At 38.6% G+C, this 22,643-nt stretch overlaps 1 protein-coding gene across 1 annotated transcript; it reads left to right on the top strand.

The window, feature by feature from the left end:
- The first annotated feature begins 5,063 nt into the window (after positions 1–5,063).
- Positions 5,064–21,297, top strand: LOC133109482 (oocyte zinc finger protein XlCOF22-like). The gene is made up of 6 exons (XM_061218805.1): positions 5,064–5,185; positions 5,319–5,529; positions 7,255–8,403; positions 8,488–8,719; positions 20,514–20,617; positions 21,122–21,297. Exons 2-6 carry the CDS (start codon positions 5,508–5,510, stop codon positions 21,295–21,297), a joined length of 1,683 nt encoding a protein of 560 aa, XP_061074789.1. The 5' UTR covers positions 5,064–5,185; positions 5,319–5,507.
- Positions 21,298–22,643: the final 1,346 nt, after the last annotated feature.

The raw sequence follows: 22,643 nt of genomic DNA, 5'->3' as shown, positions 1-22,643 counted from the left end.
AGCAAAGACGCATCAACACTTGACCAATGGCTTCAAAATGAATACTAAAGATTGCATGGATTTACACTACACACTGACTCTAGCGTCATTGTGTCATGTTAATTTTGATTGCAAACTTATGGGAAAAGTGACATATTATTTCAGGTGAAAGAAAATCTTAGGCAACATTAAAGTTTCATGTGTTATACTGACCCACCCACCATGTACTCCATGTGCACCAAATGACAGATGATGGAGTTCATGATGAGTGATGAGTTCATGCATAGCATTATATTTGTTTTTGAAGAAGATATGTGTCTTTAAGTAGGGCATCCAATATGGTTCAGCTTTGGGTCTCTGTCTTTTGAATGGTTGGCTCAGGACCAAACCACATTGTAATACTCATATAGGTCACCATGCATTTAAAAATTGTTAAAATCTAAAAGGGTGTGGTCAGAAAGTGATTGATTCTAATGGAATGGCCCAGAACTTTTTTCAGTAAATAAATGAATGGTTACTTTAAAAATGTCCCCATGTTTTCTGATTACTGATTACCTTTTGTCTATTGCACATTTTGGTCTTAAGATCTGAAACTATGTTGTGTGTCAAGCAGTAATGGAGGAAATGAGGAAGGGAGCAAATACTTTTTCATTGCACTGTATATTGTGAATGTGCACATGCAAAAGGGCCGCATGCTATGTACATATCTTTATGAACTATATGTGTTACTGCTTTCTGCTTTACTATCCATTTGTAAATGTAGTTTCATTCCTGCTGCAACACTAATCATGTAATAAATACACACCCCTTATGAGTTAAATATATTGTATGAATCATTTTAAACATGTTCATGCTCACCTGATTCAATTACTCAATGTCCTGAGTATTCCATTTCAGGCTTCTTTTATTCAGTGGAATGTCTTAATTTTGCATGAGAGCAAAGTACAAAATACAAAATACAAAGACTAAAACTCATCTGAATCTCTTATGATACCTTCAGATTAGTTAATTTCATGTTTGCTTTCTCAGGAGCAGTTTGCTTTTGTTGGCTAATGTTTACAATATCTATATTCTATTTCTGCAATTAATGTGTGTATGAATTGTAGTATTTTTTCTTACTGTGATGGTTGTTAATTTTAAGCAAAATTGACATTATTCACAACTGTCAGTCTCATCCATGATTCTGTCGACTATCGTAAAACCAAGTATAGCAAAAAACACCATTGCCTGCCTTAGCCAATATCCATTTTAGCCAATCTGTATTGTCATTTCTAAGAACATTATTAATATTCACTGGAATACCATATTCAGCATGATCATCATAATAATTAACAACATATAAAAGTTAATTTGGATTAATCTGACTGTTGGTCACTTTCCTCGACTGGGGGAAGGTTGCAGGAACGTTATGGGTCCCCAGCCATCTATCTGTAACGTATCTTTATGAAGCTTTGGGAGTAGTTTGTTTATTATGTCTGTTTTTCAAGCCCAAAGTAAAAGGTATTATTGTCTCCCCCTTATAGCCATTTGGTATTTGACTGAATAAATGCTCCTTTTGTTTGTCAGTGTAAAAAAGAGAACTGAGTTTAGTATTGTCTTCCAGTTTTAAATCCCTTTTACACCACAGATTATTGATTTCTCCATCCTGCTTCACTTTCTTCTGTTGTGCCAAATCTTTTGACATTTCAATAGCTATTTGCTTTTCCCATTTATCCATTGAGGATATTTCTACCATCATAACTTAATTATAAGGGACCTTACTCTGTCTAAAAGTTTAGAAGGAAGTACATTATTAATACAGGTCCAATGGGATTTAATAGTAGGCACATTCTTAGAATTGGATAAATGCAATGATCTGACGCAATGGCCTGATAAAGGAGGAGCAGTAATATTACGGCTTGAGACGAGCCAATAGTCTAACCTTGACCATTGCCGTTTCCAGATGCGTTAAAACATGTATAATTTATGCTATTAGGATTTGTCATTCTCCATATGTGTACTAACTTTCATTTTGGTTAATGATCTTGGTATATAAATGTGGTTTATTATTCACATTGTTTCTGTTCTAGTTTATAATATATACAGTGGTGTGAAAAAGTGTTTGCCCCATTCCTGATTTCTTATTTTTTTGCATGTTTGTCACACTTAAATGTTTCAGATCATCAAACAAATTTAAATATTAGTCAAAGACAACACAAGTAAACACAAAACGCAGTTTTTAAATGAAGGTTTTTATTATTAAGGGAGAAAAAAAAATCCAAACCTACATGGCCCTGTGTGAAAAAGTGATTGCCCCCTAAGCCTAATAACTGGTTGGGCCACCCTTAGCAGCAACAACTGCAGTCAAGCGTTTGCGATAACTTGCAATGAGTTTCTTACAGCGCTGTGGAGGTGACAGGTGGAACATGTCTCATGTGACAAACATGCAAAAAAATAAGAAATCAGGAAGAGGGCAAACACTTTTTCACACCACTGTATATATATATATAACTAGAACAGATACAATGTGAAAAAGTAATGAGTTTTAGTCTTTGTATTTGCTGTAGGAACTTTTGTGAGTGTAACTCTCACATGTCCACCCATATTTTGATATTGGGGAGCCATCCACTGAATAAAAGAAGCCTGAAATGGATTCCTTAGGACATTGAGTAATTGAATCAGGTGTATTTATTACATGATTAGTGTTGCAGCAGGAATGAAACTACATTTACAAATGGGGAGTAAATCAGAAAGCAGTAACACATATAGTCCATAAAGATATGTACATAGCATGAAATTAAAAGTATTTGCTCCCTTTCTCATTTCCTCCATTACTGCTTGACACACAATATAGTTTCAGATCTTGAGAAAAAAATGTGCAATAGACAAAAGGATACGGAGTAAACAGTAAACATGGGGACATTTTTAAAGTAACCATTCATTTATTTACTGAAAAAAGTTCTGGGCCATTCCATTAGAAATCAATCACTTTCTCACCACATCCTTTTAGATTTTAAAAATGTTTTAATGCATGGTGACCTACATGAGTATTAGAATGTGGTTTGGTCCTGAGCCAACCATTCATAAGACAGAGACCCAAAGCTGTTTAAAAGTGTAAAAACTTTTAAACATTCATGTGTACATTTGTCGTGTCGTCAAATGTATCAAAACATTGTACAACTGTACAGCAATTAAAGCTCATTGGTTGAAAAATGGTTCCAACTGCCACAGGCAATGGCATTCTGGGGGTTTATTCCGATTGTTCGTGTCGCTGTCCAAAATGCACTCCAGACAAGCAATCACAGAAGCTCTGTGTACTATTGATTCAAGCGAAGACTACATATCTAGTTATGAAACAATACCGGTTTGTTATCGGTAGCAACAAGCAAATTGGGTATAGTTAGCTTGAAGAATTTACTAATATCCACTTCCGATAAAATATAGGCAGCGTATATACAGCGTCCGCTGTATTCACAGGCAAAGCAACAAGCGCATCTGATCATCAAACTAACAGTTAACTAGTAAAGTGCAGAGCTCCACCAGGAGAGCACACAGCTGATACATGGTTTGTTTACATGGTGAAACCATGCGCCTTTACGCACAGCCAACATTCACTCATACAGTCGATTAGGAAGGCTATATAGTAGGGAGGGCAAAGTGGAGCTTTAGAATATAGACCGCTGTGTGTGCACGTGAGTTCGCCAATAATTTCTCACAGAAAACGTAATTTGTACAGTTTTTTTACTTCACAGTAGAGGTGATGAAATTTACAATAACTAAGTGCTAGCGTGTTCTAAGCCTTTACTGGTCCCTCTATGAGGCTAGCATGATGTAGCTAGCATACGCGAATAGCACAAAGCCATACAATTTGTTTTTTGACGGCACTTGGGGTCAGTCGAACAATATTTTACATTACGTTATTGGCATTTGGCAGACGCTCTTATCCAGAGCGACGTACAGTTGATTAGACAAAGCAGGAGACAATCCTCCCCTGGAGCAATTATTGTGGCTACACCAGGATTAGGACCACCGACCTTGCGTGTCCCAGTCATTTACCTTAACCACTACGCCCCCATTTATAAATTAAAGCATTCGATTCGTTCAACGGCACCGAACATTTCTGTCGCACCGTCCATAAATGGCAAAAGTCCCACCATAGGATGGTTTTAAACCTTTAAAGGTTAAACATTTTCTGAATCGTCATTCATTTCTCTTGGCCGTTATCGGTGATTCCGCGTGATCTGAGAGTTCAGTTGCTATGTACATTACGTTAGAAGGATACAACACGGTTATTTGCAACGTAGGCGCACGCTCGAGAGCGTTCACATGATTGAAGTCTGACATGTCTACTGTCAAAATCCATTGAAACTATTCAAAAGTAACCAGGGACTTTGGATTTATAAGGCGGGACATACCGAGTATCCAGCGAAAATATTGACCTGGCTACAGCCTGGAACTACCACCAACTGCCATGTATGAGCGCGTGAAGTCAACCAGTAAATGCTATTGTTGCGTCAACATTTTCGAGCTCCATAAATGTAAACATGGAATAGTCAATGAAATCTGCCTGTTTTTCGGTGCTGTCGGGGTACAGCAATTAACATTGATGGAATGCTGGTAAAATGAGCGCTTAAAAGCCACAAAACAGTCATTTCATGACATTAAAATTCCACCTGAGCATAATTATTGTCAACAACAGGTTAATTTAAGGTTAAACTGAGATTTTAATCATAATACTCATGTTGATTTCCGGAAAAACATTTTTCGGTTGTCCTCCCTATTACAGGACAAGCAAGTCGGTCTAGCTGTAGCTAAAATGAACAAAAACCCAAGCCAGTGTACAAAAATCAAAAGATGACTAAAGAATCCACATTAGTACATGAACAGCCATCAACATGGCTACAGTCTAATGGCATTCCAAATGAGAATTCTACTGCACCTTAGCCATTGTTGGCAGAGTATGCTGTGAAGTGTCAATCTGGGGAAGTCGTTTAGGAACATGAAATGAACCTTTATTTTGCAACTTTTGTGAAATCGGACACCGGAAGTAAGATTCGTATTGGGGCGAGCTTCCGCTGGTCCTGCACGATTAACACAACTAGTCGAACTCCATGCGACTTTTTATGGTTAACGCAGATGTAACGTGCATTGGGAACCTTTACCTCCAATAATTACATTACATCCAAAAACGATTGTGCAGACGTAATTTATTCATCATCCGACCAGGGTAAGTATTTCCCCCATAGTCTTCATGCTTTAACGAACTGCTTCATGAATGTTTGCAGAAGATATCGGATTTCAAATTTGTCAGTCGATTTTAGCCTGGAGTTGTCGCATGTTATGTACAATTCATTTTCTAGTTATAAAACTTCGGATTGGCCCAGACATCGGGATACACAAGTACTGGAGAGAGCTTCCGCCTGCTGGTTCCATGGATTTCAATGAGAACTGTTCATTGTGCGAGGAGCCGATTTATGGAGGATTCCATGTTTGACTATGGGGCTTTGTCGCATGCTTAGTTGTTAGTGGCGCTACTTTGGCACCGGAGCATGTGCATTGAAAACCTAAACGGTAAGGAATGAATGGCAATCAAATCGGTCCTTGTAGAGTAATTCATTCAGTGGGAAATTTTGAATTGAAAAGTACTGTCCAATATAGTAAAAATTCACCATGGTAATCGTAATTTTGAATGGGCTTTAATGATAAAATGTGCTTTTCGTCGCCAAAGGCTAAATACGCTGCATTACGTCGTAACCACTGGCGTTTGCGTGTTTCTCTGGGTGGGGGTCCAGTGTTCACTTTACTTCACTTTACCGAATGAACTTGGTTACAGTGGCGTCAGATTTTAAGACTAAATTCGTCCATTGAACAGGTCCTCCATAAATCGTGTGGAACATATAAATGGCGAGCTTGATAGAAAAAAAAAAAGGCTTTGCAGTATCAGATCAATATTTTATTCCTAAGTAGGCCTATTATACCTTATTGAAGGACAAAACGTTTAATAATGTACCTTACCATCTACAGGTGCTACAGGTACAATAATCTAGAATCTCAGAATATTAAAATATTACATAAGACCAATCAAAAAAAAAGATTTATAATACAGGAATGTCGACCTTCTGAAAAGTATGTTCTTTTGTGCAGTCTACTTCGGGGCTCCTTTTGCACAAATTACTGCATCAATGCGGCGTGGCAGGGAGGTAATCAGCCTGTGGCACTGATGCCTATGTGTAATGAATCAAGAATATATGAAAGTTTCACTTTTTGAATGAAATTACAGAACAAAATGAACTTTTCCAAGATATTCAAATTTTGTGTGATGCACCTGTACTTGGTTGAGCATTGAACACCAAGATATTTTTTTCAAAAAGAATACTATTAGACTTAATTTTCCAAATTTTTCATGCCTGTTCTTTTTTAACAGTTACAGTCCCCTCCAAAAGTATTGGTACAGCAAGTCCAATTCCTTTGTTTTTGCCATCTACTGAATACATTTGGGGTTGAGATAAAAAGATGAACACGAGACCAGAGTTCAGATTTTCCACTTTTATTTCTTGGAATTTACACCTAGATGTGTTAAACTACTTGGAACATAGCACCTTTGGAATCGGACCACCCAATCAATTTTTATGTTTAGAAAAAGCATTGGTAGACCTGAGTATTTATGAAAATGAAAGTAAATAATACTTAATATTTGGCAGCATATCCCTTGCCTACAATAACTGCATCAAGCCTGTGACCCATTTATATCACCAAACTGTTGCATTCTGCTTTTGTGATGCTTTTCCAGTCTTTTACTGCAGCCTCTTCCAGTTGTTATTTGTTGAGGGGTTTTTCCCTTCGATCTCCTCTTCAGAAGGTGAAATGCATTGTCAATTGTCTTCCCCTGTTTCTCTCCAAGAGCTGTCCCAGCTATCAGATGTTTTTATTATTATTAAGGTAAAGACCTCAGACCTCCTCACGTACCCTCCGCTCTGCAACCACCAACCTCCTCAAACCCCCCAGGACCAAGCTCCGCACAATGGGGGATCGGGCATTCTGCTCGGCCTCTCCCAGTCTGTGGAATGCTCTCCCCGACCACCTGAGGGCACCACAGTCTGTGGATACTTTTAAACGAGGTCTAAAAACCTAGAGCCTTCTGCTAGATTTTAAATTTTTCTCATGTTTTGTATTTCTTTTTTTTAGCACTTCTGCTTTTTAATCTGTAGCACTTTGAGATTTTTTCTAAAAATATAAAGTGCAATACAAATACAATTTATTATTTATTATAAAACCCTTCCCCTGTTTCTCCCCAAGAGCTGAACATCTGCACACCTGTGAGCAGCAGTATGATGCAGACAGGAGTCATTCTGAGACAGGACACTGAGACAACACTACCAGAGCTCACTGAACAGCACAGGATCAGACTGAAAGAAGAGGAACTCGGTGGACTGGTCCACATGGCAGAGTCAGAGACGTGTGCTGCAGCAGGACTCAACACTCTGGAGCCAGTGTGTGTTACATTACACAGAGGGGTCAGTGATGTACACCATACACACACATCACTGATTAAAACAGAAACTGATCTGGGCTTCACCCACCCTGGGGACCTTATTAAGACAGAGACACTAGACAGTACAGAGCTGGGATATGTAACCCATGTATGTAATCTGCATCCTGACCAAATCAAAACCGAGACTGGTGATGGAGGATACCTTAAGGCAGAACACATCAGTGACTTGAAGAATATGAAATGTGTTCATTTGAAATCTGATAAAATGAAGTGTGAATCCAGTGAAAGTTCAGTGAGTGATCTCATGAATGCTATGATGAATGGAGCTGCAGGTGATCGCAAAGCCAAGACAGAACCATCGCAATGTGCAGGAGAGCCAAATCCAAACTGTAAGAAGGAAGAAATGCATGATCCGCTGACCCAGTGTGGAGACTTAAATCACCACTGTCACATAAACGGTGAGAATAGTCAGACCAGAATTCTGCAGAAAGGTGGAAATGGCAGCAACAAGTGTATTAATTTCCAGGGAACAAACGAGAGAACTGAATCCAATCCAAGACTTTGGAATTTCTGTCAGAAGGAAGCAATTAATAAAAGTAAAGGTCAAATGAATAGTGATGAAAAACCATACAGATGTACATGGTGTGAGAAGTGTTTTAATTTCAAATCTGCTTTAAATAGACATCTGATAATTCACACAGGTGAAAAACCATACAAATGTACTCATTGTGGGAAGTGCTTTTCTACAAAAGGTCATATAAATATCCACCAGAGAATTCATACAGGTGAGAAGCCCTACAATTGTATTATTTGTGGAAAGTGCTTTTCCACAAGATATAATTTAAATATCCACCAGAGTACTCATACAGGTGAGAAGCCCTACAATTGTATTATTTGTGGAAAGTGTTTTTACACAAAAAGTAAATTAAGTGTCCACCAGAGAACTCATACAGGTGAGATGCCCTACAATTGTATTCTTTGTGGAAAGTGCTTTTCCACAAGATATAATTTAAATATCCACCAGAGTATTCATACAGGTGAGAAGCCCTACAATTGTACTCTGTGTGGAAAGTGCTTTTCCTCAAAAGCTTATTTAAATATCCACCAGAGAATTCATACAGGTGAAAAGCCCTATACTTGTACTCTGTGTGGAAAGTGCTTTTCCATGAAAAGTAATTTAAATATCCACCAGATAACTCATTCAGGTAAGAAGCCTTACAAATGTTCTACGTGTGGGAAGTGCTTTTCTGGAAAATCTAATTTAAATCGGCACAAGATGATTCATGCAGGTCTTTAATGCAAGATATTTATACTTCTGACTATTCAACCAGATGAATATCCCTGGGAGTATACACAGAGTAGGATCTGTTGAGGAAGCATAATTTAACTGCCACCGTGCCATTTAACTTACCATTCCTGCAATAGCCCTGCAAATGTATTCGGTTTGGGTTGGGAGATGTTTTTCACAAGTGTTTTTCTTGGGTACACAGCAAGGGATGTGTTATTTAACAAAATCGTATTAATTTCTACCAACAAATCAATCCATTGGTGGATCCTTCCATGTGTAGTACACCGTATGGAAAGTGCTTTTTCAGAGGAAGAAATCACCAGTAGCCTCATTTATAAAACTTTATAAAAGGCATACGCCTTCCAGTGAGCAAGAGGGAGGCTGCTCGAGCAGCATGGAGCGACTCACTGACGGAGAGGAGCGCGGTCTCTGTCGAGTGGCCCGATCTGAAGCCAGACTGATGGGGGTCTAGCAGGTTGTTAGAAAAGAAAGAAGAAAGTTGAGTAGAAGCGGCTCGTTCTATGGTTTTAGAAAGAAAAGGAAGAAGAGATACCGGGCGGTAGTTCTAGATGATGGAGGGATCCAGAGTAGGCTTTTTTAGCAGCGGAGTGATGTGGGCCCTCTTGGGGGATGCTGGACAACAGCCAGAAAACAGGGAGGAGTTGACAAGGGAGGTGACAAATGGGAGAATGTCAGGTGTGATAGTCTGGAGAAGAGAAGAGGGAATAGGGTCAAGGGCACAGGTTGTAGGGCGGTGGGAGAGCAGGAGGTGAGAGACATCAGAGTCTGTAAGGGGGGAGAAAGTGGAAAAGGAAGGGATGGGCCTAGAGGGGGGGAAGGGCACAGAGAGGGGGGCGGTGGTTGTAAGGGATCTGCGGATGTCTGTGACCTTCTCATGGAAGCCGTATTGTAACCCTTTGAGAATTAGTGAAATTGCTTAACAATTGAATCAATCAGTGTGGACAAATTGATGCCCCAGTCCATTATGAAAATGTTTTTGAAAATAGATACTTTTTTTTTTTTTGGTTATGTGCTTTATTGGTAACAAAACGATTACTCAGGCTTTGATTTTCCGCTGACAGTGATATTCAGTAATATTATTAGCAGACTTCCAAATTGTAGATGGAGTCCAAATAATTGAGTGAAATTGTCATTAGAACATATTCTAGATTTTATTTATTTCACTACTTTGCCTGCAGAGTCGCTGTTGCCCTCTGCCTCCATAAAGTTTCTGTCAATCTTCGCATTTTTCCTCATCAAGTTTATGCTTAGAAAGTGGCGTACACACATTTAAAGTCATTTTTTGCGCGTACGCAATGATTATAAATGAGACCCCAGGACAGAATTCATCCAGGTGAAAAGCCAAACAAGTATCCGCAGAGTGGTCTGATCTATAGTAATAATATAATAATCAGATAATTAATTCAGCACCAACCTTATGTGCATTAATATGGGCGTTTCCCAGGTAGATAATTTGTGCAGCTACCAAATAATGTGTGCAGGTGAAAAGCTTTTTGTACCAACTTTGTTTTTCAATAAAGAATTTGTTATTTATGACTCCAAGAAAGCATATACTGCTAAAAAGCTGCTACTGCTAATTCTCATTGTGTGAAGTGTTATATGGCGTCATACTTCATGAGGTGTGCATTGTGTGAAGTGTTTCCAGTGTTCATCCAATTCAGAACCACACCTGATGAATTGTATTTTTTCAGAAATCGCCTGAAAACTGTTACAAATATGCAGTGTTGGATTTGAAATGCGATGATGAATATGAGGTTAAAGTGAAGACTGTCACCATTAAACATTTTGGGAAATTCGGCGAGATGTTCAATTTCAGTTAAATTTTGATGCACTTGACTAATGGCTTCAAAATATATACTTAAGATCTTAACTTCAGGGATTTACATTACACATTTACACTGACTTCAGTGTGAGTGTGTACTGTTAATTTTCAGTTTTTCAATCATGTGATTGTAAATGTTTGGGAAAAAAAGTGACATTATTTCAGGTGAAAGAAATTCTTAGGCAACATTAAGGTTTCGGTGTTATACTGACCCACCCACCATGTACTCTGGTGTGAAGTCTGCTGTTGCTCAACCAATAGAAGACACCAAATGACAGATGATTGAGTTCATGATGAGTTCATGCATTTGCGTTTTAGGACAAAAAAAGTGCATATTTATTGATTTTGGAACCTTGTTTGTAAGTGTTCCGATAATAAGAGAACCATAGCATTATATTTGTTTTTGAAGAAGATATGTGTCTTTATGTAGGGTGTCCAATATGGGTCAGCTTTGGGTTTCTGTCTCTTGAATGGTTGGCTCAAGACCAAACCACATTCAAACATTCATATAGATCAACATGCATTAAAATTGTTCAAATTGTTCAAATCTAAAAGGGTGTGGTGAGAAAGTGATTGATTTCTGATGGAATGGCCCATAACTTTTTTCAGTAAATAAATGAATGGTAATTAAAAAAATGTCCCAATGTTTTCGGTTTACTCTGTATCCTTTTGTCTATTGCACATTCTGTCTTTAAATTCGAAACTATATTGTGTGTCAAGCAGTAATGGAGGAAATGAGGAAGGGAGCAAATACTTTTTCATTTCACTGTATATTGTGAATGTGCACATGCAAAAGGGTTTCATGCCATGTACACATCTTTATGAACTGTATGTGTTACTGCTTTCTACTTTACTATCCATTTGTAAATGTAGTTTAATTCCTGCTGCAACACTAATCATGTAATAAATACATTTAGCTCATATGGGGTGTGTATTGTATGAGTCATGTTCATGCTCACCTAATTCCATTACTCAATGTCCTGAGGAATCCATTTCAGGCTTCTTTTTTCAGTTGAGTGTTTTCATTTTGCACGAGATCAAGGTTTGTAATCCCAATATACAAATATGGGTGGACATGTGAGAGGCAGGAAATGCTCCTGACGAGCTGGTTGGTACCTTACATGGCTGCCAATCGGCGTTGATGTGTGAGTGTTTGTATGAATGGGTGAATGAGAAGCATCAATTGTACAGCGCTTTGGATACAGGCTCTAAATAAAGGCCAACCATTTCCATTTGCTTTCTCAGGAGCAATTTGCTATTGCTGGCTAATGTTTACCCACATTGATTTAATATCTATGTTCTCTTTAAGCAATGAATGTATGTGTTTGAATTGTAGTACTTTTTCTTATTATGATGGTTGTTCATTTTTAGCAAAATTAACATTAATATTTTACTACTGTCAGTCTAGTCCTGATTCTGTCGACGATCGTAAAACCAAGTATCGCAAAAAACACCATTACATGCAATACTTCATCCATTTTTGCCAATGTGTATTGTCATTTCCATGAACATTATTACTATTCACTGGAACTCACCACCATATTCAGCATGACCATCATAATAATAGATTATATATATATTATAATAATAATAATATAAAAGTTATTTTGGATTAATCTGAATGTTGGTCAGCATATAAATCTTTTTTAGGGTCACCTTTCTGTACTGGTGGAGGGTTCTGACTAGCTGTGGCCACAGGCTCCTACAAGCACCTCCAGTCCTCCCACAGTCCCCCAGCAGCTGCTCTCTCAGAAATACAGTAACAGTGTGGGTACATTTTTGTTCTTCAAGGATAAAATTTCCGAAATGTACACTGAAAGTACAGTGAGGTTCTTGTTGGTGTACAAATGAGCACATTTTCCAAGCAGATAAACATACAAATTAATTATACATTGCTGGCTAAGATTACAATTTAGTTGCAACAAACAATTTTTAGAGAGTGTGGGCAGCCTCTAGCTCTGCAAGGCTGCTAGTTCGTCTTCGGGCAGGTAGACTCAGATCTGCTGCCTGCTACGGCTGCACTAACCAAGTGAAAAATATATTTTAGTTGGTCAAACGATGTCATAGCTGGAGCCTGGCTGGAGGACTGCCCTTCCTACGATGCTGAAGCACCCCTTCAGCCCTGATCAGAAGGGCTTCTGTCCTCCTCTTCACAAGGATCCTCTTGATCTTAGCTTTGAATCTTCTGCATTTGCAAGGTGGTCCTTGGACTGGGAATCCATTTTAAATCATTGTTTCAGTGTGTGATTGGAAATGTCTTTTAATGTTCACCATGAAGGCAAAAAGCAGGAAAACCTAAAAAATAATAAACGGTGAATAATTTTGTCTCTGTGTTATTTCAAATTAGACTTGAACACTGCTGAGAGCTAACCAACATGCATCATTGCCCCACGCAGAAAGCCTCCAAAAGGTTCAGAAACAGATAAGGGAGAACCGGACTGACTGTGGTGACACGTATGAGGCATTGGGGGCCAAAGCGAGCAATATGCCCCCTGTCCTCACTCCTTATGAATGTCCAAACTGACCATTCTCCCACCCTGACCCCAAGATTGCATGACTCCAGCACCATCATGTTCCAGCAACAAATGACAATTCATTTCTGAAAATTGTGGTGAAAATGTCATTTGGTTCGGATTTCATGTATATATTTTTGGGGTTTTTTTTGAGACCAGAATCATAGAAACACTGATATAACATGATCTGAAACAACATCACAATCTAAGTGGTGCAAGAAGATGGTTATTCAACAAAAAACTACATTCGAAAGAGAACTTTAAAAAAAAATTATTATTAAAAAGTATATACATCAGTGACCACTTTTAGGTAGACCTGTACACCAGCTTGTTAATGCATTACATTACACTACATTATTGGCATTTGGCAGACACTTATCCAGAGTGATGTACAGTTGATTAGACTAAGCAGGAGAAAATCCTCCCCTGGAGCAATGCAGGGTTAAGGGCCTTGCTCAAGGCTGCCCTGTAGTGGAGAGCATGGTGTGAAAAACAAAAACTTTCAGTGAGCAGAAGTTCTGCAGGCAGACATGTGTTGTTAATGAGACAGGACAGAGGAGAAGGGCCAGACTGGTTGTGCCAAAGATTTCATCTTAGCCCAGCTGATCCTGAATACGTCAATCACTTGTAAAGCTATAGGCACCATTGAAACAGCTGTGTCATCCACAAATTCACTTAATGGATATGTTCTATCAAGGATGTCAATTCCATACAATGCGGCATATTTAATAATGGTAAGTGGATGGTAATACTTGGGTAGCTAAAATGAAGAGTTTCAAGGGGACAGGGCACCCTTTTATAGCTGCAAGTGTCATTAAACAGGGTTTTGATCATGTTACAGAAACTAACCAAAAGAAAAAAACATTAAATCATGTTGAAAGCTTTAAATACATTTGTCGTTAAAATGAAGGCATCAGTCTCAACCAATGAGTTATAATCAAGCATTTCCAAAATTGGACGGATGTGCTTGTGAATGTGCCTCCCCTTAATAAATGCCATTGGTATTCAGCAATGATATTTGGCAATCCATCTATTAGTGTGGTGGCGTTGACTAAGGCTGGAAGCTTATAATATTTTGAAAGTAACGTTATGCGTCCCCAGCTATCTATCTGTAATCTTTATTAAGCTTTGGGAGTAGTTTGTTGATTGTGTCTGTGTTTTTCAAAACCAAAGTATAAGGTATTATTGTCTCCCTCTTCTTGCCATTTGGTATTTGACTGATTAAATGCTCCTTTTGTTTGTCAGTGTAAAAAAATATATCTTTTTATCTGAAGAGTTTTGTATTGTCTTCCAGTTTTAAATACTTTTTACAGCACAGATTATTGATTTCTCCATCCTGCTTCACTTTCTTCTGTTGTGCCAAATCTTTTGACATTTCAATGGCTATTTGCTTTTCCCATTTATCCATTGAGGACATTTCTACCATCATAACTTAATTATAAGGGACCTTACTCTGTTACAAAAAGTTTAGAAGGAAGTAAATTGTTAATACACGTCCAATGGGATTTAATAGTAGGCACATTCTGAAAATGGAAAATTCAGCCAATAATCAAAAAAGAAATGAACTTTTATTTTGAAGCTCACTTGGAATCTGCACCGGAAGACACGATTTAAATATCCACCAGAGTACTCATACAGGTGAGAAGCCCTACCAATTGTATTCTTTGTGGTAAGTACTTTTCAAAAAATGGTTATTTAAATATCCACCGGAATACTCATACAGGTGAGAAGCCCTCCAGTTGTACTCTGTGTAGAAAGTGCTTTTACACAAAAGGCCATTTAAATACCGACAAATAAAAGTACTGTCCTCGTTTAAGCGTTTAAATGGTTAACCAAACTGAGTAGTAAACGTTTAAAAGAAAATTCCAGCCGATCATTTTTGCTGAAGCTGGAATGGTAAACTCAGTTTAATATAAATCCGTATTCACCATCGCACCATATTTGGTAACGTTGGCAAAGTTTGCGTTACAGAAAAATATATATAATTGTTCGGAGACCTGTATTGGCAAGAAAGTTAAATCATTAGACCTTTCGCCTATGGTAAAATAGATCCCGTGTTATCACATTGTATCAGGCAAATATTGCGTGACCACAATTTTCAATGCACAACCCCGTCTTTAACAAAGTTCTTAACAGCAGCATATTTGCAGATTTCATCCCAAGTCTATCAGGCAGAAGCCATATGGAAGAGGGATGAAAACATCAAGAATAACATTTTTACTGATGCATTTTAAAAAAATGACACGATCGACCAGCATGCCTGCAGGAATATAACTCCAGGCTTCTGCGACTGTGAGGCTACACTGCACAATGTTAATGTAAATGTAAATCTTTAATTTGGCAAATAGGCCATTAGCTGACTTACAGTGTTGACATTTAACGATTGAGATGGCCCAAAATATAGTTTGAAAATGCAATTAAATTTGACAGTACTCCACAAAAAAATTATTTTGTGAAATACGACCCCCAGCGGTCATAAGCAGTATCGGTTATAACCGTTTAAAAAATGGGACGGTAACTGTTTACAAAAACAGTGATTCCTTTTTTCCCATTCCTCTTTTCAGTGTAAAAAATATCTATTTGATATCTGAAGAGAATTGAGTTTAATATTGTCCTCAAGTGTCAAATCTCTTTTACAGCACGGATTAGCGATTTCACATATACCTTCATCCTGCTTCAGTTTCTTCTGTTGTGTCAAATCGTTTGACGTTTCAATAGGTATTAGCGTTTCCCATTTATACATGAGGATGAGGACATTTCTACCATCTCTCTTTAATTATGAGGGACTTTACAATGGGATTTAATAGTAGGCACATATGACATAATGACCTGTTAAAGGAGAAGCAGTAATGTCACTGCTTGAGATGAGCCAAAAGTCTAACCTGGGCCATTGCCGTTTCCATATACGCATGTATAATTTAAACCATTACGATTTGCCATTCTTCATACGTCTACCAAATGTAATTGAGTTTGTTTTCATGTATTTTTGGTTAATGATCTTGGTAAATATTTATTTCACATTATTTCTGTTCTCCATTTATTTATTTATGTTAAACAGCGGCGGAATTCACGAAGAACTGTAAAATAGCATGTCCACAACTGGAAGTACACAACGAGCTCGACATTTTAATTGATTACCACACTGGAATAACGAATGTAATGTTTAAGCCTCCATGAGCTAGCCAGCTAAATTTCTTGGAATTACGCATCATGTAATCACTTTACTTTCACTCAGACAACTTTCTGCTTTCAAAGTGCGTCTCAATCGCGTGCTGCGAACACACCTCCGAAGTCGCCTTTTTTTGAAGGACAGATTACTAATCAAGCAACTGATTTCGGTTTCGGACACAGCACAGGCGACTGAAAGTGATCAATGGCGGAGCAGTAATACAATGAAACCAAGGGGACCAATCACATTTCTTACGGAACGGTATTTACATTTCTGGGGAGGTGAGCGTCAGGCCAGAACGCGGCTTGGCGTAGACTCGACACCGACGTATAAACCTCTCTGCTTAAAGAACAGAAGTGGAAGAACAGAACTCCGGCGACTTCATATGGTTAACACAGAAGTAATCAGTCATTGGGAGCCTTTAACTGCAAGAAGTACATTCCATCGAAAAACAGTCATTCATTCATCATCCAAACAGGGTAAGTATTTTCCCCATCGTCTTCATGCTTTAACGAACTGCTTCATTAATTTTTGCAAAAGATATCGTTTTTCTAATTTGTCAGTCGATTTTAGCCTGGAACTGTAGCACGTTATGAATAATTAATTTTCTATTTATTAAACTTCGGATTCGTCCAGCTATCGGGATATATAAGAACTGGGTAGAGCTTCCTCCTGCTGGTTACATGGATTCCAATGAGAACTTGTCAATTGTGCGAGGAGCCGATTGAGGAGGCTGCCATGTTTGACTATGGGGCTTTGTCGCGTGCTCAGTGGCGCTATTTTGTAACCAGAGCATGCGCACTGGAATAATAAACGTATGTGCTCCTCCGAATAAAATCGGTCCGTGGTGAGAAATTCATTCAGAGGGAAGAAAATTAGAATCGGAAAATTACTGTCCAATGTAGTATGAAAAAATGTAGTAGGTAAAAAATCGGTTCAATGTTTTGTACATAAGTAGGCATATTATACCTTTACAATCATATAACGTTTAATTTTGATTGGAAACTTGAGCATGGAACAGTTTGTGGTCATTTTCTACACAGACCCAACTTTATTTACTTTATTATTTTTTTCAAAAAGAATACAATTTGACTTCATTTTCCCTGTGGCTGTTATTTTTTTTGAAACGGTTACAGTTCCCTCAAAATATTGGAACAGCAAGACCAATTCCTTTGTTTTTGCAATCCACTGAATACATTTGGGGTTGAGATAAAAATATGAACATGAGACAAGAGTTTTGTGTTTTTATGCTTTTATTTCTTGGTATTTACAACAAGATGTGCAAAACTACATATAACATAGCACCTTTGTTATCAGACCACCCCATCTTCAGGTTAGAAAACGTGTTTGAACACAGAGTATTTAAGTAAATAAAAGTAAATAACACTTCATATTTTGTAGCATTCCCCTTGCTTACAATAACTGCATCAAGCCTGCGACCCATTTACATCACCAAACAGTTCTGCATTCTGCTTTTGTGTTACTTTTCCAGGCTTTTACTGCAGCCTCTTCCAGTTGTTTGTTATGAGGATTTTTTCCCTTCAGTCTCCTCTTCAGGAGGTGAAATGCATGGTCAGTTGTGTTAAAGTCAGGTGATGAACTTGGCCCGTCTAAAACCTTCCACTTTTACTCCCTAATGAAGTCCTTTGTTATGTTGGCAGTGTACTACTTTGGTAGGGTAATCTTGGTCCCATCAGTCCATAAAACTTTGTTTGAGAACTTTGATGTCACTGACTGATGTTTTGAGGGTTTTCTTCACAGCTCTCACAATGTTTCTGTCATCAACTGCTTTTGTTTTCCTTTGTTGACCTTTTTGATGTCTGTTGCTCAGGAGACAAGCGGTTTTTCAGGACATTCTGAGTTGTTGTTCCAAGCTATTCTCAATGCTTGTGCAATCTCTGTGATTGATTGATGGCTTGCTTTTCTCCCAAAGACAGCTCTCTGGTGTCCATGTATTCTAACACAAATGCAGTCATTTAGAACTATTCTTTAAACCAAAATTAGGTCATCTGATACTGTTTAACAAATCTAGATACAAATACCAGGAAATAAAAGCTGAAATTCAGATCTGTCATCTCAAATATATCTTTTGACCTCAATTGTCTTCAGGATATAGCAAAAGCAAAGGAATTGGCCTTGCTATATATTCAGTTTGGAAGCCGTCCACCAAGTGATGCTGATGTGGGAAGCCATCAAAGTAGACAATTTGACTAAATTTACTGGCTGGTATTTTTTTAAAAATATGAATATATTAATTTATTTCTGATTTTTCTCCCATTTCCTCACTATTTGTTTGCCAGTTGTGTGCCTTGCCTTGCAAATGAGATGTCAGAGGAGAATGGCCAGGCTGGCCAGACTGGTCAAAACTGACAGGAAGATAACAGTAATTCAAATAACCTCACATTTCTGCAGTGATATGTAGGAGAGCATCTTTGAACACACCACGTATCATAATTAAGTGAATAGGCTACAGCAGTAGAAGTGTAAAAAATAAGTCCAATGAATACTGAATATAGTGCTTGGTGAGTGTATAAAGAACACTTACACAAAGTTGGATCAATATTGGAGTGGTCAACTCCCCCACCTCTGGTAGATTTTTCACAGAATACAGCATGTACAGCAGCCTCAGAATCCACAGAGAATGTCCACAGGGTTTCTGAAGATGCTGCTGGTGCACACTGATTCCACCATGAATGTCATGGAGACCAGTGTTCTGCCCTTTTGCCATGGCCAGCCCATTCTTCCTGTTCTCAGGCCCTTCAGAAATGGCTTTCTTTCAATGTTCACAGTTGAAGCTAAAGCTGTGTTTTTAAAGTGGAACTGTGGTATCAGCCATTGAGGGAATAAGAGTTTCCCCCACCTCAGAATGTTAGAGCCCCCCTGTGGTCAGTCAGGTATCTGCAGGACTGCAGAGTGTAAAGAATGTGTCCGCTGTTGCAGTCAGACCCATTTGATTAAGGTTAAAACCATTCCCCTATTTCTCCCCAGGAGCTGAACATCTGCACACCTGTGAGCAGCAGTATGATGCAGACAGGAGTCATTCTGAGACAGGACACTGAGACAACACTACCAGAGCTCACTGAGCAGCACAGGATCAGACAGAAAGAAGAGGAACTCGGTGGACTGGTCCACATGGCAGAGTCAGAGACGTGTGCTGCAGCAGGACACAACACTCTGGAGCCAGTGTGTGTTACATTACACGGAGGGGTCAGTGATGTACACCATACACACACATCACTGATTAAAACAGAAACTGATCTGGGCTTCACCCACCCTGGGGACCTTATTAAGAAAGAGACACTAGACGGTGCAGAGCTGGGATATGTAACCCATCTGCATCCTGACCAAATCAAAACCGAGACTGGTAATGGAGGATACCTTAAGGCAGAACACATCAGTGACTTGGAGAATATTAAATGTGTTCATTTGAAATCTGGTAAAATGAAGTGTGAATCCAGTGAAAGTTCAGTGAGTGATCTCATGAATGCTATGATGAATGGAGCTGCAGGTGATCACAAAGCCAAGACAGAACCATCGCAATGTGCAGGAGAGCCAAATCCAAACTGTAAGAAGGAAGAAATGCACGATCCGCTGACCCAGTGTGGAGACTTAAATCACCTCAGTCACTTAAACGGTGAGAATAGTCTGACCAGAATTGTGCAGAAAGGTAGAAATGGCAGCAACAAGCATATTAATTGCCAGGGAACGAATGAGAGAACTGAACCCATAACCAATTCAACTAAAACCCCAAGCCTTTTGAATTTCTTTCGGACATCCATCCATCCATCCATCCATTATCTTAACCCGCTTATCCTGAACAGGGTCGCAGGGGGGCTGGAGCCTATCCCAGCATACATTGGGCGAAAGGCAGGAATACACCCTGGACAGGTCGCCAGTCCATCGCAGGGCGCACACACCATTCACTCACACACTCATACCTATGGGCAATTTAGACTCTCCAATCAGCCTAACCTGCATGTCTTTGGACTGTGGGAGGAAACCGGAGTACCCGGAGAAAACCCACACAGACACGGGGAGAACATGCAAACTCCACACAGAGAGGCCCCGGCCAACGGGGATTCGAACCCAGGATCTCCTTGCTGTGAGGCGGCAGTGCTACCCGCTGCACCATCCGTGCCGCCTTTCTTTCTGACAGAGGCAATTAATAGTAAATGTCAAATTATTACAGATGAGCCATACAAATGTACATGGTGTGAGAAGTGTTTTACTTACAGATCTGATTTAAATAGACATCAGATAATTCATACAGGTAAAAAGCCCTACACATGTTCTCAGTGTGGGAAATGCTTTTCCACAAAAGCTTCTTTTGATATCCACCAGAGAACTCATACAGGTGAGAAGCCCTATACTTGTACTCTGTGTGGGAAGTGCTTTTCCACAAAATACAATTTAAATATCCACGAGAGAACTCATACAGGTGAGAAGCCCTACAATTGTATTCTTTGTGGAAAGTACTTTTCCACAAAATCTTATTTAAATACCCACAAGATAATTCATACAGGTGAGAAGCCCTATACTTGTACTCTGTGTGGAAAGTGCTTTTCCATGAAAAGTCATTTAAATGTCCACCAGATAACTCATACAGTTGAGAAGCCCTACAATTGTATTCTTTGTGGAAAGTACTTTTCCACAAAAGCTTATTTAAATATCCACCAGAGAACTCATACAGGTGAGAAGCCCTATACTTGTACTCTGTGTGGAAAGTGCTTTTCCATGAAAAGACAATTAAATATCCACCTGACAACTCATACAGTTGAGAAGCCCTACAATTGTATTCTTTGTGGAAAGTACTTTTCCACAAAAGCTTATTTAAATATCCACCAGAGAACTCATACAGGTGAGAAGCCCTATACTTGTACTCTGTGTGGAAAGTGCTTTTCCATGAAAAGTAATTTAAATATCCACCAGAGTACTCATACAGGTGAGAAGCCTTACAAATGTTCTACGTGTGGGAAGTGCTTTTCTGGAAAATCAAATTTAAATCGGCACAAGATGATTCATGCAGGTCTTTAATGCAAGATATTTATACTTCTGACTATTCAACCAGATGAATATCCCTGGGAGTATACACAGAGTAGGATCTGTTGAGGAAGCATAATTTAACTGCCACCGTGCCATTTAACTTACCATTCCTGCAATAGCCCTGCAAATGTATTCGGTTTGGGTTGGTATGAGATGTTTTTCACAAGTGTTTTTCTTGGCTACACAGCGAGGGATGTGTTATTTAACAAAATCGTATTAATTTCTACCAACAAATCAATCCATTGGAGGATCCTTCCATGTGTAGTACACAGTATGGAAAGTGCTTTTTCAGAGCAAGAAATCACCAGTAACCTCATTTATAAAACTTTATAAAAGGCATACGCCTTCCAGTGAGCAAGAGGGAGGCTGCTCGTGCAGCATGGAGCGACTCACTGGCCCATAACTTTTTTCAGTCAATTAATGAATGGTAATTTAAAAAATGTCCCAATGTTTTCTGTTTACTCTGTATCCTTTTGTCTATTGCACATTCTGTCTTTAAATTCAAAACTATATTGTGTGTCAAGCAGTAATGGAGGAAATGAGGAAGGGAGCAAATACTTTTTCATTTCACTGTATATTGTAATGTAATATGTAATGTAATGTAATGTAATATTGTGAATGTGCACATGCAAAAGGGTTTCATGCCATGTACACATCTTTATGAACTGTATGTGTTACTGCTTTCTACTTTACTACCCATTTGTAAATGTAGTTTAATTCCTGCTGCAACACTAATCATGGAATAAATACATTCAGCTCATATGGGGTGTGTATTGTATGAATCATGTTCATGCTCACCTAATTCCATTACTCAATGTCCTGAGGAATCCATTTCAGGCTTCTTTTTTCAGTTGAATGTTTTCATTTTGCATGAGATCAAGGTTTGTAATCCCAATATACAAATATGGGTGGACATGTGAGAGGCAGGAAATGCTCCTGATGAGCTGGTTGGTACCTTACATGGCAGCCAATCGACGTTGATGTGTGAGTGTTTGTATGAATGGGTGAATGAGAAGCATCAATTGTACAGCGCATTGGATAAGGGCTCTATATAAATTCCAACCATTTACCATTTACATTTGCTTTCTCAGGAGCAATTTGCTATTGCTGGCTAATGTTTACCCACATTGATTTAATATCTATGTTCTCTTTAAGCAATGAATGTATGTGTTTGAATTGTAGTACTTTTTCTTATTATGATGGTTGTTCATTTTTAGCAAAATTGACATTAATATTTTACTACTGTCAGTCTAGTCCTGATTCTGTCGACGATCGTAAAACCAAGTATCGCAAAAAGCACCATTACATGCAATACTTCATCCATTTTGGTCAATGTG

This window comes from Conger conger, chromosome 14 (genome assembly GCF_963514075.1).
Source record: "Conger conger chromosome 14, fConCon1.1, whole genome shotgun sequence".
Taxonomy (NCBI): domain Eukaryota; kingdom Metazoa; phylum Chordata; class Actinopteri; order Anguilliformes; family Congridae; genus Conger; species Conger conger.
This window is presented reverse-complemented; position numbering and strand designations above follow the sequence as displayed.

Coding starts and splice junctions, on each gene's coding strand:
- LOC133109482 (XM_061218805.1), top strand. CDS start 5,508: ATGTGCATTGAAAACCTAAACG. Junction 5,530..7,254: donor GTGCATTGAAAACCTAAACG/GTAAGGAATGAA, acceptor TTTCTCCCCAAG/AGCTGAACATCTGCACACCT. Junction 20,618..21,121: donor CCACCAGAGAACTCATACAG/GTGAGAAGCCCT, acceptor GAACTCATACAG/GTGAGAAGCCCTATACTTGT.